We start from the raw sequence: 14,393 nt of genomic DNA on the forward strand, positions 1-14,393 counted from the left end.
CTGAGCAGTGTCTTTTATATCGACTTCTTTTCAAAGGATTGGAACACAGGGCAATGATTTTTACTTGAAAGGTGGTTTGTTTTTTTTTGTTTTTTTTTTCAAGTCATGCTAAGATCTAGCCCAGGAGAAATATCATCAACAGCTGGAGTTGCTTATCACAGTAACTTCAAATGAAACATTAAACCTCATCTTCACTAGCATTGGGCAAATAAGTAAAAATAATAGTCATTTAAAATTATTATTACAAAATTAGTTATATTAATTGATCACAAATTCTTCATCCAGTTATTAGCCCAGCTCTAGGGATGGGTAAATAATTTAAAAAATACTATTAAATAGGGTGACAAATGTGAAACGTACACAGTAAATATTCAAAGGCTAATAAGATTTTAACAGGGTTCAAAAAAGAGCTAGATAAATTCATAGAGGATAGGTCCATCAATGGCTATTAGTTAGGATGGACAGGAATGGTGTCCCTAGGGTCTGTTTGCCAGAGGCTGGAAATGTGCGATGGGATGGATCGCTTGATGATTACCTGTTCAGTTCATTCTCTCTGGGGCACCTGGCATTGGCCACTGTTGAAAGACAGGATACTGGGCTAGATGGACCTTTGGTCTGACCCAGTATGGCCATTCCTACATTTTTATGTTTGATCAACTCTAATCCTTTTCTTGGCTTAGTTATGCCACTATTTCATAGGATATTTTCCATATCTAGCTAACTATGTCAGTAGATGCTATAAGGTTGATATCTGTCTGGTGTAAAATAGAGTGAGATGACCAACTAATTTTAGATAGGTAATAAACTGCATTCAGATGGTAAAAATGTTTAGTTCTTATCATCTTGTATATCGAAGTAAAGGGCTTTGTTGTGTGGATGGGTGCAGGGTTAATTTGGTTTATCACTGCTAAATTCGAGATAAACTCACAGCGTAGACCAGGCCTAAGTAAACTGGAACTAGTTCTGTACCCTATAGGTAAAAGGTTTTATACCATACTAGAAATCCTTTGTGTAATTTAGTTTTCCAACTGCTTTTTTAATGAGGAAAAAAAATCACCAGATGATCACATTGATGAGAAGGATAGAATGAGCAGTTGAAGTGGGTCCATATAATACATATTTACCTGTCATAAATTAATACATATGAAATAAAAAAAAGTGTCAGAGTAGCAAAAAACATTTCAAAACTCATTGATGTACTGATGGATATTGACAATTCATTTCAACCCATAGATTCTCTAGAGACCACAAAATTCTGGGTTCAATGTTTTATACAAATAAAATACACAACTAAGTTTTTTCTGAATTTATCATTTTACCATTTTCTGTCTTCGCTTTCCCCATACCCTGTACCCATTTTGATTAAGTTATTGACTATTGTGGAGCACACACAACTCCTAATGAAATTAATTGGCATTGTGGGTGTTCAGCACCTCTCAGAAACAAATCCTAACCGGCATGGCACAATATACCATAAAAGTACAATGAATTTACTGTTTCTCTCTCATCTCTTGGAGAAAGCAACAGTAACACATTTATTCACGGCTTGCAGTGGGTTTGCTCTTTCAGCAAAGACTAACACAAATGAATGTGCTCATGTGAACAGTCACATTAAATTCAAGGATTTCGAAGATAAGGGCCTAAGATTGCTATAGTCCACTGAAATATAATAATTATCTAAGAAGATGCTCCCCTTTAAAAGCATTTATTTGGAAGCAACCTCCTTTCCCCACACAATTAAAATGCCAATATATCATTTAAAAAGTTTGATAAGAACATATACCTTAGTGGCAGTACACAAAAAAACAAGTAATTGGATCACCTCTTACACTGTCAAGACTCCAGCTAATCTGCGCTATTCTGGCTAAACTTTAGATCGTATAAATTTATCACAGATAATATGCTGTTGGCCCAGCTCAATATCAGTCTCAGAAAACACTGAAATGTTAATCAGGGCCTACCTTCAATTTCTCAGAGGTGAAGGAATTACACAGTGTATAGTTGGACCAAGTCCGATTGCTCTCTGGATGTCGGAACCAATTTCCTGTTTCATCACAGTACTTTGAAGCCCTTTCTGTCAACAAAATGCAAGTGTTACTATTTTAGTGCATGAACACTACAAAAATCCCAGCTTAATTTAGATGCAATAATTTATGCAATAACTCAATATGAAGTGGCAGCCGAAAATTGTTCATAGTTGAGAGCAATGCCAAACACTGCTAATTGAACCATGCCAGCAAAACAGTACATATGCATGCACACCTGGGTGCTCATTCTCAAACACACACATACCTTGTCTTTGCACATCCTGGTATGTTCACACATGCTCAGTTTTCATGCCCAACTGTGCTTGCATGTAATTTGTTGGTGCAAGTAGTTTTTGAAAACCTGACCTTTGGGGAAGAGCGAGATATCATTATACGGGCACAAAAGGCCTGAACTTGCTAGCAGAGCTTCAAGATACAGGAGTGAGGGGCATCTGACTTTGGAGAGGTCATAAATGGGAATCTTTACTCCTTGCAATTTATGGATCAATACTTTGCAGTTGCTCTCTCCAAGGCAGTGCAGTGGAGCCACAGGTGGGACTAGTAGGTTGATAAACTATATAGCTAAAAACACTGGCAAAGCAAGCAATGGGGAGTGGGAGCAAAGCAAACAATGTCTTCTATTGCAGCCCATGAGCTACAGTAGTGGCTATGCAGTCACTATGCTGGCAATGTGTGTGCGTGTGTGAGTGTGTGTGAGAGTGTGTGTGTGTGTGTGAGAGAGAGAGAATTCTGTACTCTCTCCATATAAGCCCCAAACTCATTGAAGTCAATGGGAGTTTTGCCTTCAATGAGACTTTAAGATTGGTCATACCACAGGTGAAGACTTTAGCAAGTAGGTATCCTGGTGATTTATAAAAACCTAGGATGGACAAATGCTATAGCAAACAATCCATATCTTCAATTTCATTTGAAATGGTGACAAGCAGTCTCTGTTTAGTTAATTTACTGTGTGTAGGGATCCTGCCCACATGTGTACATAGTCTCAGCTACTGCGTGCTGAGCACTCCAGCTTGGTTCTCCAGCATCAGAAGTGTGGGAACTATGGATGTGGGGGGTGCCGCTGCACCCCCTGACTTGAAGTGGTTTACATTATATATAGGATTTACAGTTTGATTCAATGGCTTTCAGCATCTCCATTATAAAAATTGTTCCAACACTCCTATCCAGCTTTGTTTTGTAAAATTGCTCTATGCAGACAATTACATGTCAACATCTGCGCCAAATCCTGCCATCTTGATTCAATCCTTTCTCAACTGGGACGCAATGGAAAGCCTGACTGAGCAAAGGACCACAGATTTGGGCCACAGTGCTGAATGACTGGTGTTTCCTAGGACTGAGGTGAACTCTTTTATGTTATGAAAAATGGGGCATTTTAAAGTTCCTGGTTTTAGAAAGTTATTTTAATTTTCACCTAATCTAACTTTGTAGTTGTATTAGATCTATAGCCATATCGGCAACATTTCCAATCAATATACTTTTACAGAACAGATTAATATAATTTGCACGTATACATTCTTTGTTCACTCTGTGCATTTATTTTCTTCTAGAATTCTGACATTGTGTGATTTATTTTAATTCTTAAGGCTTATTCTCTGCACATGCTAATGAAAAAAAAAGCAAGTGAATGCACTGACAAGGCAAAGATTTATATAAAGTATGTTATCCTTTGCTGACCAGACACATCATTATCTAGAAATAGTTGGAAGACTTGGAAATAGTACATTTTACATGCTTCAAAAAAGAATACTCTTGAAATAGCTGCAAGTTTCACATCAACAGCTCTGGGGACCTACTGTTTAAAATCAGTACGTGCCCAGGCAATACAGAGAGGAAAAGAACATATTATCTCAGCCTTCCATCAATTTAACTTAGATAATCTTAGACTGCATTTATAGCATCTTTCCCATTGTATTCATTGCCAGATATTATCTAAAGCTGGAATGAGTCTGCAGTCATAAATAGAGATTAAGAGTTACTATACTATAGAACACAATGTACAGAATTTTACCTACTATTCTATGGTACTGCACAATGTATAAAGCTTTGCTGATATGCTATGGATCATAACATGCCTAACATCCATCTCTGTACTCTGATGTGTGCTCTGAGGGTCAGAGGGAAATCTTTTGTCTAGTACTTTTCATTTAGCCCAGAAAAACATAGTTGATCCTGGTTTGGTGGCTTTTTCCTCCATCCTCTTACTGCCTTCTGAGTTCTCTCATTTACTCTCCCTCATCAGAAAGTGCAGTGTGTGATGTTAGTGTGTTGATCAGTGTGTTTCTTTTTCTGATAAGTCATTTAGTAAGTTTGACTCCCAGGCAGTGAGCAAAGATCATCAGTCAAGGGATAATTTTCTTTAGCAACACTCTCTGATGCTGGAGGTTATAAATAATTAGTGACAGGCTAACTGGTTGGAGCTCATCTATCTGTGACAAACCTGAGATGTGGTAGTCAGATCATGTTAGGGAAGATTAGCATTTGAAGTAGTTTTATATGAGATGCCTCCCACCTCTATATGATAAATCAGGTGCCTCATCCTGGGGCATTGTAATCTTTCCCAGTGCCCACTATATTAGCTCTCACAGTAAAAACATTTGATTTCTGTTTTAACCCTACTATTCTGGATTTAAATGAAGTAGTGGCCATTTAACCCAGGCTTTGCATTGAGTTGTTCTGAAGGTGGTTCTTAAGGCAATGTGACTGGAGCAGCTGTAGAGCAGGCATTGGGCAATGAGGTCAGGCTACTTAATCTTTTCTTTTTTGAATAAACAGAAGTGCTAGTAACAGAGAGCTTTGAAAATAATAAAATAACGTTTGATGGAAGGACAAGATTTATATCTGCATATCAACAGGGCGGAAACAAAAGTGGCGGCGTTTGGAGCAGCCAAATAATATGAATTATTGCAAATATGATGTTTTGATTGTGAACTGTTCACTTGGACTATTCATCGTTCATATTCTGGGATTGGAGCATTGAAACATTTTAAACAAGTTAACAAGGAGCAATAAAAAATTAATGCCAGAAACAGTTTTGTATGAAAAATCGTTCATGCTAAAATTAGTGAATGTCTGTAAAGAGCAAAGGATTCATAATCATTTTCACGAGTTAGCCCGAAGTCATTTGCATGGCACAAATATATTGTCTCATGAGTCCCCATGAAACAAACTTGATACTTTTATTCAGTGATCAGCTTTTTCACTATTAAATTAACTCAACTGATAACAGACATCTGTGAGCTTTTCAATTTTTTGATTGTTGCTACTAAACATTTTCTTTTATGTCAGCAAATACTAGTAGTTGGATTGTTTTGTCATTCTCTGGATAGAAGTGATACGTGCGTTGTAGCACTGACTGTGTACACCCCGCAGATGGAGGAATATCTGATATCTCTACAGAGCACCAATAAATTATTTGTAGAGAAAATATTTCAAGAAACAGATAAATGTTTATATCACATAGAAGCCCATATAAAGCTTCAACTCCAATGTCATCATCATAATATAAAAAGATATCAGAAAAGTCCATGAGAAGCTGAGCCAAAATATATATAATATAATCATTTTATGTGCCGTGGGGAAATAAATAATTAATTCAAAAATCTAACTGTCAATCCAGATGAAGAGAGAGGAGGAAAAGAAAAGACCCAGAAGAAGCTGAGGGTGAGCGGACAGAGAATTAAGCTGGAACAATAGTTTTTTTTAATTTTTTTTACTATGAACAGAATGATGTCACCTCAAAATGTATATAAACGGAGACTGTACTTCCATATTTGGACTATGGTAATATAGATAGGGCACTTAAACTTTACTCATTAAGTCAAACTGAGGCCTGATGTAAGAGGATGCAGTTCCCTAATAAGTTAACTGCTTATGGGTAAATGGGATATATTACTGCACTCTTTTAAACTTTACTCCAAGAGCCCATCTTAATATTTAAAAATGACTGATTTATTAAATGAAATCAAAGACAGAAACAAAACACACTTGTTTCTGGGAGATGCTTGCCTGCTTCAACCAGACAGACTCCTTAAGTGCTAGGGTAGGTTTTATTTTTTTTAACATATTATTTTTTAACAGAGAAACAGCCTGCAGATATCAAGCCGCATTAAGTTGATGAACTTCATGAATACACAACTCGTATGCTGTTCTGTACAATTCAGACAAGCTAATAAAGGATGAAGAAGCAGTCTTGCTACAAATGAGTGGGGAGAAAATATTCTGCTTGTCAAAAAAAAAAAAAAGACTTTTTCAAAGACTCAAATCTAATTTTGCAACATGGTATAAATGATAGATGTCATAATGTACTTTGCACAGGCAGTTTCCTGGATTACTTATGTGATAAAATTGAGCCAAATTCATCCTTAGTGTAAGCCCATTGAGATCAATGTCATTATGCTAATGATATATTTGGCCTTTTACCTTATTAGCACTTCTGTTATCAATAGTACAAATCTACATAATACACCACATTCATTCCTGTTTTGACTCCGCTGATTCGAAAAGGATTACAAAAAGGACCAATCTGACCCAATGATTATAAAATTTATACATAAAAATATAGTTAATGGAGTTGAAACAGTGATCAATTTGTCCTGACAGACTGCTTTGTAAGAACATAAGAATATCCATACTGAGTCATACCAATGGTCTACCTAACCTAGTGTGCTGTCTTCCAGCAGTGACCAATGCCACATGCTTCAGACGGAATGAAGAGAACAGGGCAATTATCCAGTGATCCATCTCTTGTCATCCAATCCCAGCTTCTGGCAGTCAGAGGTTTAGGGACACACAGAGTACCTGGCTATCTTGGCTAATGGCCATAAATGAACCTATCCTCCATGAATTTATCTAATTCTTTTTCTGGACCCCGTTATACTTGGACTTCACAACATCCCATGGCAACAAGTTTCACAAGCTGACTATGCATTGTATGAAGAAGTACTTCCTTATGTTTGTTTTAAACCTGCTGCCTATTAATTTCATTGAGTGACCCCTGGTTCTTGCATTACATAAAGGGGTAAATAACATGTCCTTATTCACTTTCCGCTTTTATAGACCTCTATCATATTCCCCATTAGTCATCTCTTTTCTTTAAACTGAACAGTCCCAGTCTTTTTATTCTCTCCTTGTATGAAAGCTATTACATACCCCTAATCATTTGTTTCGCCCTTCTCTGCACTTTTCCCAGTTCTAATCTTTTTTGAGATGGGGAGACCAGAACTGCATGCAGTATTCAAGGATTATAATTTTACACAAAATGTTCCATGTGAGAAAGAGATTGCAATGATAAGAAGTAATTTTGTACTGAGCAGGGCAGAATTGAAACAGTTAGTAGAGGCTTGGATTTTTTTTTTAAAAAAGCATGTCTGTAAAGAGCAAAGGAAATGAGTAGGGTCATGGGAAAGGAGATAGAGAAATCTGTAGGTGATTGGTCAAACTAAATGATCATAATTGTCCCTTCTGGATTTAAAATATATGAGGCACATTCTCAGCTGCTGTAAACTGGCATAGCTTTACTGAAACAAATCGAACTACACCAATTTACACCAGCTGAGACTGTGGCAGAAAAATAAGCAACTGAATGCTGAGATACATTGGCCTAGGAACGCACAAAGAAGGCACCATTCTCTCCAGAGTATAGTCCCATCTTATTTGTTTTTTACATTGTTTCCTTTAGCTGTCAACATCAAGTGTAGGCTTGGCACAATTTGGTTTTGTTTTTTTTAATAGTTTCAACAGAAAATATCAATTTTAAATATTAAAAAAATGCTTAAATTATCTAAATACATTTTCCACAGTTGTGCAAAATTATAGGTTTAAGGATTTTTTGTATTGTTTTTTATTTAAATTTTCACAGTTACAGGAAATTACGGGGGGTCAGACAATAATAATCTAATGGCCGTGGATGATGAGATTCAAAAAATTAAAGCTTTATAGATGTTAATACACAAACTGTCAAAACAACATGTCAAAATTTTAGCCTTAAATCAAACTCTAAGGAGTTCTCAAACAGCATTTTTCTTACTTTACCAATCTGAACATTTCTGTTAATATTGATGGAAACATTTTTGGTCATTTTGTGTGTGTATAGTGAAATTGACATTTATCAACATTTACCAATAAAAATCTAATCCTGCCAAGCCTAGTGAAGCGTCACTGTGAGGTTGGATTTGAATAGCTTGTGTATATGATGTACACAGAAGCGGATGACCAAAATGCATACAGTCAGACTATGTATCATCACCAGACCCTATTTCATTTTTCAAATTATGAATGCAGAAAGTAGGAAAGTTCAAAAAGTACAGCATATTTTATTTTTGGATTGTTTTTCCTAGTATTCAAAGCTACACATGGATGTTAGCCAAGAAGAATATTAAGGAAGCTGAGGTTACTTAGTTAACAGTGATTTATTATATGATACATTGCAAACCTCTCTGGAGCCCCAATCCAGCAAAGCACTAAAGAAGATGCTTTTTGAAGTCAATGGGATTCCACATGTGCTTAAAGAGAAGCACATGCTTAAGTGGTTTGCGGGATTGGAGCCTTAAAGAAAGGGAAATTTGACTGTGTTGCTGTTTTTTCCCAATAAAACTGTTATTCACTAGTAAGACTTCCTTTTTCCTCAACAAAAATCTGAAAATCTAGCTGCATTGTATTGACCATTAACAAATCCTTGTTGAAAGTAATTACTTGCCGTTCAAACCCGAATACAATATATCAATACAGTTCAACCTGTGCTTCTGTCCCCTCCATTTCCCTTCCTTAGCAGTTGCAAGATTCTAATCACCACAAGACTTCCTGTCGCTCTCATACTTTAACTCCTCATGTTAAGAGCAGCCACCTGTGAAACAAATTTCTGACTGTATGCTGGCTTCTGCAGCACCTGTAAGTTATTCCATGGTACCTGATAGAACGAAAGCTACTCTAGGTGAACCAAAAGAAGACGAGCTGGTCACTGTGTCAGGGAAACAGTGACAATTGATGAAAATGCAGACTAACGAGCTAACAAAAGAGCAGAGAAAGATGCTAAATGAAAAGTGTGGAATATGAAAGACAATAAGTGTCATCCATGAACATTAGAACAGTAAGATTAGCAGGAAAATAGAAAAAGAGGGATTCCCCCCGTAGCTGTAAATAGATTCCACTAATTAGAAGCTGTTCATTAGGTTAATAACAGATGCTGAAATTACCATAATTCAGAGGTTCTTAAGCCAGAAGTGACCATTGTGATCATGTAGTGTGACCTCCTGTATAACACAGACCACAGAACTCCCCAAAATAATTTTGAGAGCATCTCTTTTAGAAAAACATCCAACCTTGATTTAAAAATTGTCAGTGATGAATCCACCATAACCCTTGGTAAATTTTTCCAGTGGTGAATTACTCTCACCTTTAAAAATATACATCTTATTTCCACTCTTAATTTGGCTTCCAGCGATTGGATTGTGTTATACCTTTCTCTGCTAGACCGAGGAGTCCATTATTAAATATTTGTTTCCCATGTATATACTTATAGCCTGTAATCAAGTCATGCCTTAACCTTCTCTTTGTTAAGCTAAATAGATGAAGCTCTTTGAGTCTATGACTATACAGTGTGTCTTCTAATCCTTTAATCATTCTCATAGCTTTTCTCTGAGCCCTCTGCAATTTATCAACATCCTTCTTCATAGCACTGAAACAGTGTTGGCCGAATTCTGCCACTTCTACTAGTGTTGGTTAGTACCTTATTCCACAAGGTGCTCTACTGAAATCAAAGGGACAAATTGTGGAATAAGGTACTACTTGTGACTGAATATAGCCTTGTCTATATGAGTGGTTTAAACTGTTAGATTGAATAATGTTGTTGTAACAGAGACCATGAGTACAAAACAAGACATTGGAGACAGTAAACCAGGTGGGAAAGCATGATTTTAAAACTAGCAACAGACGGCTTAAGAGCTGGAAAAAGTGTTACTCTATAACCATCCAAATACTGTGTGATGAGGCTGTTGATGTCTATGGGGAGACTTTTGTGAATTCTGAACTGTCCAAGATCTGTTTTTGCTATCAGCCCAAGAGCATATGGAATAGAGATAAACCAGGATTGTTTTTTGTTGGTTTACCTTAAAAACCATGGAAGCAATGGCAGCAGCTGACTCTTAGTAAATAGAGCATACATTTGAGGGTGGAAAGTGTCAAAAGAAAATGGCACAAAAATGAATCTTCTTGATCAAAGGGATTCATGATGCATGACAGTTCTTCTTTTAAGAAAATGTGATAACTACAAAAAGGAAAACAAACTGAAATTGCAGCTGCTGACCATATAATAATCAGGGGGGAGGGGTAAGAAGTTTTTTTTTTTTTACTGAAGATGATTACAATGGAAATATTATTGTAGCAGCTACACTTCAAAATTAAAATGTTATGTGCAGGGGCAATATCAAAATGTAAACGAAGAACAAGTGGCAACTTTCTTACAAGCACCTTCAACAAAAACACAGATCTCCCACAAGATTAAATTTATAATTAAAATTAAGAGTGTTGTATAAAGAGCAATGAACCATGTCAGATACGTTTATATTCTGCAACTATGTTTTAAAGCTCTGGAATTCTGTGTCTGATGGAGTTCCAAATGAGTCAGTTGCAGCCCAGCTGGAAATGAGCTTAAGTATACTGACTGGTTAAACAGTGAGGTCCAACAGGGTTCAAAATTAGGCAGAAGGCATTCACCTATCATGACTGGAATATTTGAATCTCTGAATAAATTCTTCTCAAGGCAACTGTGCCAAAATGCAGATTTTTTTCAAGAGGAAAATACTGGATTTCATCTCAGTCCCTAAAAATGAGATTGAAAAAATTAGCGTGTTTGCCTTAGAAAGGAGATGAATAAGAGGGGACAGGATAAAAAGAATATAAATAATGAATTGTCTAGAGAAGCTAGATTGGGAACTTCTGTTGACTGTTTGATAAAAATGGGACCTTCACTGAAATTAAAAGGTGGGAAATTCAAAACCAATACAAGGAAATATTATTCCACACAATGTGAGATTAAACTGTGAAACTCATTGCCCCAGGAAGTCACTGAAACTTAAAACAGAACAAGAATCAAAAAGGGATTTGATAGTTATACGGATATCAAGAATATCCAGAATTATCATAATTAATTGCAATAATTTTGGAAGGGTTATTAAACCTTGAGCTTCAGGGCTTAACCCAATCTTTAATGAGTAGAGACCAAGCTGAGACCTAAAGTTGGTGGTGGGCAGCAAATTATCTCAGATCTGCCTGAACAGAGTTCTTACACCTTCCTCCAAAACATCTGATGTTGGTCACTGTCAGAGACAGAATACTGGACTTGGACTGTAAACTCTCTAGGGCAGGGACTGTCTTTTTTTCCTGTGTTTGTATAGCACCTAACACAGTTGGGCTGTGATCCCTGACTGGGGCTCCAGTGCAGCATGATAATACAAATAAACAAATAAATAACAATCAGTGGACCTTGAGTCTGACCCAGGGTGGCATTTCTTATGTTTCTAAATGTGCAACAAATTTACAGCATGTAATAAAGAACTAATTCTGGCTCCAGGAGGTAGCATTGGGAATTGAAGGCATTAATTTATTAGTATGTATTAGTCTATTCATTTACATTCCAATGATATTTACTAGAGTAAATATTGCTAAAGGCTCATTATATATAACTGTTAATGTTTAGAATTATACAATCAATAAAATGTTTGTTCACATTATTTTTTAATCCGTGAATGGCACGCTTTGCCGGCCGATTATCCAAAGTTCCAAAGCACTATGAGGCAGAAAGTAATTCTCCTGGTTAAATTGCGTCTTCCTTCAAATAATGCCAAATTAATGGAGTTGACCCCCTCTCTAAAGTCCTAGTTACACATTCATTAGAGCAGATATCTCCCCACACTTACATATTTATCAATGTTCCTATCTTCTACTGAACCCTCTCAAAAATTTTTTGGAGCCACATATTCTCTCAATCTCTTTGGCTACAAGTTATTTCTATGAATAATTCACCAAACAATCTGCACTAGGACTCTGTAGTACAATAAAAGTTGATTCTGATTCTGTTCTTCCACGGGCTGTGTAAAACTGCCTTTGCTAGTAGAAAATGGTAGAAAGGAATACCTAGAAATATTTATTTTATGAAGACAACAGTGCTAGACTTAACATCTGCTGCTCAGCTTAGAGTATGTAAAATGGGATAACTATAACTGCAGGCAGATATTAAAATTATCCAGCAAAACTTTCATATAATTGATTTCAGAGATGTCAAATGAACATGTTCTATAAGTGTGTATGCTATAATTTAAGACTAAGAAAACACCCGGAGATGATTATACAACTGGGTACATTTTCATTTAAGAGTCTCTGAGATTTCACAATGCTGTAAAAACCATTAGAAACATGTGTCTTTTCAAAACATGAAGACTCCAAAGGCTTCCTTACTAAAGATAAAAGATGAAAGGAAATACCCTACCAGTTGGATCAAAGTCTGGAAAATAATCTGGACAATTCTGAGCAGTGACTCTTCCAGCAGGTGTGTCATCCCAGCACAACCATCCATCCCAAGTTCGGTTGCAGAACAGACCTAGTCATTCAGGAAGAATGTGATAATTTTAAAAAATTGATCACACTTAACCCACTCTGTTCTGTTCCCTCCCAGTTAAAAGGCTGTCCACTTGTTGCACAGTACAGAGGCCTTCATGCAGCAAAATAAAATTATTGCTACACTTTGAATTGCATTCAAATGTAAGTTTTAATTTGTGGCTGCCATTGCTGAGCTGTTGCTGGTGGTGTCCTTCTTGCTGAAAAGTGATGGTTTTTACACCAACTGAAAAGAACTCCAATATAGGGCCTGATCCTGAGAAACCAGAAGTCCCAATTCAGCAATCCATTCATATTCAGCAAAGCATTTAAGCACATGCTAAAGTGCTTAACTGATTTGGGAATTTAGTCACATTGATAGTACATGTACCTTCGGTTTCTCAGCACCTTTGAAAATCAGACCCTGGTCGTGTAAAGCTGGAAACTTCAAAATGTAGAGGCATGCCCAGTTAAAGGCACTACTGGACAAATTGTGGCAAGTCCCATCACATGATTAGGGCTTCTGATCTTAGGTTTTAACCAATAAACAAATAAAAGCTCCAATCCAAACAGAAAATGAAATTTGTACTTAGCGAATAAACACCAGAAAAAACATCAGAAATGGTAACTAAGAGCTTCTTCACATAGAGCTGTAATGTGGACTACTAGGGTGTGACTTCTAAAGCACATTAATGTGTGGTGCATGAATTTGTCTGTGTAGATCCTGCAGGTGCACACTTAAAGATTCCCTAGTGCACTTTACCATAGGCTGTTTGAAACAATTGTACTTTAAAGCACACTAGTGAACATTAAAAAGATTATTCATGACAGTATATACAGAGAAAAAGTCCTGAACCTCCCCCTCTTCCCAATTTTTGGACATTAAAATATAATTAAAAAATTGCTAAAAATGCCCCACCCCCATGAAATTAATAAACTCAGAAAAAACAGATGTAGAGATTACAGACATAGACCCCAGGTCCTGCAATATGATGCCTATAAGCAAACTCCTGCCTTATTCAGATTTCCTCCTGAAGGATCCTGGGGGATAGAGATTACAGCTCTACCACCCTCCCCATGCCAGGCCAGCTCCACTGCTTAATGCAGTCTTGGGAGAGCTGGGCTAGAATCCTGTCTTGGGCAAGTAGTACTTGTGGAGGCATAAGGAGGTAGCACTGCCCAAGATCCCTAATGGGGTTATGCCCAGCCCTTGAAATGGAGCAGAAGGGAGTGGGGAAGATTCCTTAGCCCTTTTCCCCACCATACTTATCTATACACTCAGGGCTGGGCACAACTGAGTCCTGACTTCCCTCTTCTAATTGTTAAATCAAAATTAGTTTACAGCTTGTTACACTGTTCACAGATTGATAGCATAACAAATGACACTGTAGTTCTGAATGCTGTGGCATAAATCTGCCACTAGCTACAGGTTTAGAAACATAAATGCAATGAAAAAATCTAGGCTTTGGGGGCATTTTTAATTTTAAGATCAGATTACACAGGAGAAAAAGCATTCACTGCCACGGCCCACTGCAACACCTACTGAAGTCAAGGGACATGGAATCATTGACTGTGATGATCAGGCGTTAACATACATTTTCAAAATCCTTTGATGGTTGATGGGGGAGATTTTGAAAGGCACAAATGGTAGTCAGGCTCCTAACTGACACTGGAAGTTAACAGGATTTGGGTGTCTAATGGTGATTGTGCATTTGACTCTCTCGTCCAATGGAAGCAAATCTTCTTAAAGAAAATGAC

General features: G+C 37.0%; 1 protein-coding gene across 2 annotated transcripts in view; it reads right to left on the reverse strand.

The window, feature by feature from the left end:
- CALCR (calcitonin receptor) overlaps positions 1-14,393 on the reverse strand; it is a 242,922-nt gene that overhangs the window by 75,381 nt on the left and 153,148 nt on the right. For both annotated transcript variants that reach the window (XM_030550577.1, XM_030550575.1), the window contains exons 4-5: positions 12,529-12,639; positions 1,962-2,074 (exon numbers count right to left, since the gene is read on the reverse strand). In XM_030550577.1, coding sequence (XP_030406437.1) covers positions 1,962-2,074; positions 12,529-12,639 — 224 coding nt within the window. The remainder of the gene's footprint in view (positions 1-1,961; positions 2,075-12,528; positions 12,640-14,393) is intronic.

The sequence above is a fragment of the Gopherus evgoodei genome, chromosome 2 (assembly GCF_007399415.2).
Source record: "Gopherus evgoodei ecotype Sinaloan lineage chromosome 2, rGopEvg1_v1.p, whole genome shotgun sequence".
In the NCBI taxonomy this organism is placed as follows: domain Eukaryota; kingdom Metazoa; phylum Chordata; order Testudines; family Testudinidae; genus Gopherus; species Gopherus evgoodei.